Here is a 6,102-nt window from a genome sequence, read left to right as displayed (position 1 = left end):
CTTGACCTTTCTCAACACATATATTCCTCATTTTAAACACATTCTCGAATTGTATGACGACATGATAAACATTTAGAACAAACTTGGAACATAAATCTTTCAACACAATACATTCGGGCAACGATATTAGTATGATAAATTTAGTAACTTACAACAATTACACGAACACCAGGGGTTTGATTCTAAGAAGAAAGAGGTTTAGCCATACAAACATGAAATTCGCCCCTTAATAATTCTACAGCGTCCATCACACTAAACAACTTCAATCTACAATAATGCAACACATTGTAACTATTTTAGTAAGATTTCTATACTTTAAGTCATTTAGACTTTTTATCAAACAACTAGTTTGCATATCTTTCTACAACCTCCTTCAACGGAACGTCTTCACCTAACAACCACCTTCCATTACAATGATCCACCTTACCATCGCCTCTAGGCCATCCACAACTTCCATTAGCACATGCATGCCCAACAATACACACCCAAACCATCAATCTCCTTAATTAACCCATTTCAAAATCTCTACAACACCAACACAACCTAGGTTAGGAACTTACGGATTCCAATCACCATCCCATAAGTCCTAACATATATTTCATACATAAATAATCACCATAGAGTGGTTAGAGATGTTAGACATACCTCTTATAGTAAGAATCTTGAGAATCCCCACTTGTAGTGTTCTTGACCAAATTAGGGATTTGAATGGAAATCTATGGATTTTCAAAATTAATCCTTGTTAATATAAGTGTTTAGGTGTAGTAATCAACTCAAAATACTCCAAAACATTACTTTGGATCATAGGAGGGAAGTATGGGACGAATTCCCCTTGATATAGCAAGCCCTAGCTCAAAAAATGACTTAGAGACTCTCCATACCCGGTCTTGGGGGTATCTATGGGGCTGCTACGTGCGCGGCCGCGCACGGGCCGCGCATAGGCCGCGCACACAAGGCAGAAACTTTCAAATATGCGCGGCCGCGCACCGGCTGCGCATTCGGCTGCTCATATGACACAGGTCCAGTAAAAGAGCCATAATTTTCTGTATACAAATCCAAATGAGGAACGGTTTGATGAGTTAGAAACTAAACTCAAAGGGATTTAATTAGATAGGTTTTGAATCACGTAAATATTTAGAAAAATGGAGATATGCTTGTTAAAAGTTTGGTCTTGTGCGTACTCATTTGGAATTTTTTGTCTATCATGTAATTTTTCAACATGGCTTAGACTTAGGCATCTCTTTAGACCCCAAATCACTTATAATATGCCTCATACACTTATTACTATACCAAATTTACAACCATCATATTATTAGTCCTCGTCCGCACACAAAATAACACCGTTAGCCTACCTTGACAGCACGAGGGCTTTACATTCTCCCCCACTTAGGATCATTCGTCCTCGAATGATAAGTGGAGTCAATATCCAAACACTTATTATAACTTATCTCTTTTTCACACATCTTTAACTCCCAAATTTTGACTAACTCCCAAATTTTTCAGTTTTTCCTTGTAACTGGCCTATCCACCTACCAGAGAATCCCAGAAACACATCCTAACAACATATACATAATCCAAAGATGCAATATAACATAAATGATGCCAATCGTGCCCCCAAAAGTAGTATATTACCAAAAAAGAAACACTATTAACATTAACTAACCAGGTGATACACAATTCATACAAGGTAAGCTTTCAACATCTTCATAGGACACAAATACTTAATTACATAGCTATCCAAACAAGTGAGGGTACTTCTTCTTCATTTCTTCCTTGGCCTCCCAAGTGGCCTCTTCAACCTTCTGGTTTTTCCATAACACTTTCACGGAGGAAATTTCTTTATTCCTTAACTTTCGGACTTGCCTATCAAGAATGGCAACTGGAATTTCTCCATACGACAATTCTTCATTAACCTCAATAGTCTCAACCGGCACAATAGCGGATGAATCTCCAACTACCTTCTTCAACATGGACACATGGAACACCGGGTGTACTAATGACATCTCAGATGGTAGCTCAAGCTTGTATGCCACCTGTCCAATCCTTTGAATGATTCTGTACAGCCCGACACACCTCGGACATAACTTTCCTTTCTTTCCAAAGCGCATGATACCCTTCATGGGGGAACCTTCAAGAATACCCAATCATCTTCCTTGAATTCCAAATCTCTTTGACAAACATCCGAATAGGACTTTTGATGGCTCTGAGCAGTTTTCAACCGCTCCTTAATAATCTTAACCTTCTCCATAGCTTGATGCACAAGGTCTATATACAGTAAAAATCAGAAGGTCCAATTTTATGGTCATTATGACGCTTCATAAACACGTCTCCAAAAGCTCGAGGCTAGGGTCGAGGTTCGACCCCGAGGGTTCTCGGAGCTTGACCTCGAGGCAGTACGAAATCGATGACCATGATGAGCAAACGGGAAGTTCCCAAGGCACGTGGTTAAAGCTGGCCAAGTCTATTAGGCTTGTAAAAACCCGTACCGTGGCATTAAATGGTTGTACAAGCCTCATATCTTTGTAATAAATTCATATGTACTGTATTGGGATTTTACCTCATATATAAAGGGGATCCTTGTCATTTTGTAAGGGAGATATAACGCACAACATTGAATACAAGAACAAGAACATTTTCTGCTCTCTAACTTAAACATATTCTCCTTTGATCTCATTATTTACATTTATTGCTTATATTTATTGTGTTTCATTAATTGTTCTTCATTTATTACTCATCATTGATCGTAAAAAGCCCTCATCAAAGCCCTAAAAATTGTTAGTTGCCCATCGACTGTTCAGAACCTAACGCCCAGCTCGACCCTGAGGCCCCATATCAGCCAGCTCGAGGCCCCGATTCTCATCCACTTGGTTTGCTTGATACATTATCTTCAAACTCTTATCTTATTTTCTAGTCTCACACTTAGCATCTACTGCCTAACAACTAGTATAAAAATAAATCACATATTTTTAGAACCACAAAATCAAATCTAATTGTAATTACCATTTTCAAGGTAAACAGTTTGGCGCCCACCGTGGGGCTAAAAATAATAGTGATTGTTTTCTTGCAGGTTTACTACATGACGCAAGTTATCTTTCACGCTTTTTCTTGTCCAAAGAATATTTGATTTCAGGTCAGAATGTCAAACTCAGTGAACACACATGAGAACAACGGTCCTGAGGACCATGGAGAGAATGGTGTAGCAATTTCAGGTGTCGTTGTACCTCCGCGAAACCCTGAGGACGCACCAGAACCAATTCCCGTAGACGTGGTCTCGCGCAACGCCCAACACGTTGATATAAGCTCCCACACTGATAGGAGTATACACCAAGAGAATCAACAAGAAGCTAAGAAAACCCCAGCTCGGGAGGAACGAGAGGTTAGCCTTCATGTCATTTTTGAGATGTTGCAGGCACAACAGTTGGCGATCGCTCAACTGTAGAGCCACCAAAAGACCCCGAGCACAGCAGCACCGCAAACAGCTCCTTGAGCCGAACAAGTACCATAAAGATCAAGCAGCAACGGGTCAGCAGCCGATCCCGCTATCATAAAGATGCTCGAGGACCTCACGAAGAGGATTGAATCTGGCAAAAAGAAGATAGAATCCAATGATAGAAAGGTGGAGACATACAATTCAAGGGTCGATCAGATCCCAGGCGCACCCACGATCCTGAAGAGTGTAGATTCAAAGAAATTCGTACAAAAGCCATTCCCATCAAACGCCGCTCCAAAGCCCATTCCGAAGAAATTCAGAATGCCTGATCTACCAAAGTACAACGGAACCTCAGACCCCAATGAGCACATCACTGCTTACACTTGTGCTGTAAAGGGGAATGACCTGAAGGACAACGAGATTGAAAATGTCCTATTGAAGAAATTCGGAGAAACACTTTCAAAAGGGGCCATGATGTTACATCACAACCTAGCCTCGAATTCAATAGATTCATTTGCCACGCTACAGATTCTTTTATAAAGGCACACGCCGGTGCCATTAAGGTCGCTACAAGAAAATCCGACGTCTTCAAGATCAAACAAGGAGAAAACGAGATACTATGAGCGTTTGTATCTCGTTTTCAAATAGAGCAAATGGAATTACCAGTCTCCTATGACCGGGCAGTGCAGGCCTTCACCCAAGGTTTGAACGCACGAAGCTTGATAGCTTCAAAGCAACTAAAGCAGAACCTGATAGAATATCTCGCCGTGACTTGGTCGAATATCCACAACCGACATTAGTTGAAGATTAGGGTCGAGGATGACCAACTGGTAGCCCCCTCGGGCTCAGTATATCCCAACAGGCTCTTGCAAAGGAACCAAGGCCCAACAAAGGAAGGTATCAACCTTACACTAAAGATCGAAGAAACGCCCCAAGGCGTAAATACCCCAAAATAATCGAAGGATAGACCGAGGTCAGAATCCTCGGGGACTCGTGGGCAGAGTCGGATTTGACAAGACCGACGGAGGCACCCCGATTGTCCGAATACAACTTCAACATTGATGTTTCAGAAGTCTTCTCTACCATCGGTAAAATTAGAGAAACTAGGTGGCCAAAACTTGTACAATCAGATCCATCACAAAGGAACCCCAACCTGGTGTGCAAGTTTCACGGTACACACGGTCATAGGACCGAAGATTGCAGACAGCTGCGAGAAGAAGTAGCCTGACTGATCAGCAAAGGGCATCTTCGAGAGTTCCTCAGCAACCGAGCCAAAATTCAATTCTGGGAAAGAGGGGCGAACAGGAAAAATGAAATAGAAGAACCACAAACGAACAAAAATATCCATCACCAGGGAAAAGCAAATCAGGGTTACAAACGCGAGGATACTCTCACGTTCAGTGACGAGAACAACGAGACCCTGTCTCAACCTTGTAATGACGCAGCGGTAATCTCTTTTCTTGTGAATACATTCCAAATTAAATGTGTACTTGTGGATCCAGGTAGCTCGGCCAACATTATCAGGTCGAGGGTGGTGGAGCGGCCCGGTTAGCTCGACCAAATTGTGCTCGCTTCTCGAGTCCTCAATGGGTTCAACATGGCGAGCGAGACGACGAAAGGGGAGATCACCCTCCCGGTCAACGTGGCCGGTACAACCCAAAATACCAAGTTTCATGTCATCGAAGGAGACATGAGATACAACGCCTTACTCGGAAGGCCAAGGATACACTGCATGAGAGCAGTACCATCAACTCTTCATAAATGATTAAATTCCCGACAAAGGACGGGATAAAAACTATGTACGGAGAATAACATGCAGCAAGAGAGATGTTCGCGGTGCACGATGTGGCATCGTCATTGATGCCTCCAACATCAAAAGAGCTAAAAGATAAGCAGATAGGGAAGTAGCAATCACGACGTACATTCTCGGCTACACCCAAATAAACAAGTAAATGATCGTACCGCTTCCCCGGAGGAAACGATTGAAGCACATCGAGGCTCGAAGCGCCATCACCACTAAGGTATAATCGTCTCCCTTTTAATTTTACATCTTGCACTAATGTTTACCGTGAAAATGGTAATAATAATTAAATTTGTTGATGGGACTTTAAAAATACGTGATCTATTTTTATGCTAGTTGTGGAGCAGTTGATGCTATGTGTGTGTAGTTTAAGGGTGAGACGCGAGCTAAAATAAAGCAATAATCGAACTGAGGGATAGCCGTTCGGGGCCTCGAGCTAGTTGATTTGGGGCCTCGAGGTCGGGTCCCGAGCTCGGGCTCAAGCTATCAGGGGGAATTGGGGAAGGATTAACAGATGCAATAATATTAAAGGAGGCTCTTTAAGGCCAATGACAAACAATAAATAAGCAACAAATGTGGAACAAGAATGAAGATAATAAAATAGAGCAACAATATCAAGAGAGTGTATTAGAGAGAAAAAAGAGAGAGAGAGTTATCATATATTTCATGTAGAGCCTTTGGAGCAACATCAGTCCCCCATAAAATAGTAAAAATCCCCTTTATATAGAAGGGGGAAAACTTATACGGTAAGGCATTCGTTAGCTATAAAGGTGTGGAGATAGGACGGCTGGAAGTGACGCCCCGATTAGGGCTCAGAATATCCTGGCTAGGCTTTGTCAGACTTAGCCGCGTCTTGGGAACTTCCCATTTT

At 42.1% G+C, this 6,102-nt stretch overlaps 1 protein-coding gene across 1 annotated transcript; it reads right to left on the bottom strand.

Annotated features, from left to right (window-relative positions):
* LOC109229776 lies at positions 1,734-2,882 on the bottom strand. The gene is made up of 3 exons (XM_019395331.1): positions 2,807-2,882; positions 2,141-2,265; positions 1,734-2,033 (listed from the first exon to the last, which is right to left on the bottom strand). The coding sequence occupies exons 1-3, from the start codon at positions 2,880-2,882 to the stop codon at positions 1,734-1,736; spliced, it is 501 nt and encodes a 166-aa protein (XP_019250876.1).

This window comes from Nicotiana attenuata, chromosome 7, assembly GCF_001879085.1.
Source record: "Nicotiana attenuata strain UT chromosome 7, NIATTr2, whole genome shotgun sequence".
Taxonomy (NCBI): domain Eukaryota; kingdom Viridiplantae; phylum Streptophyta; class Magnoliopsida; order Solanales; family Solanaceae; genus Nicotiana; species Nicotiana attenuata.
The sequence above is the reverse complement of the archived record's forward strand: the minus strand, read 5'-3'. Positions and strand labels throughout refer to the sequence as shown.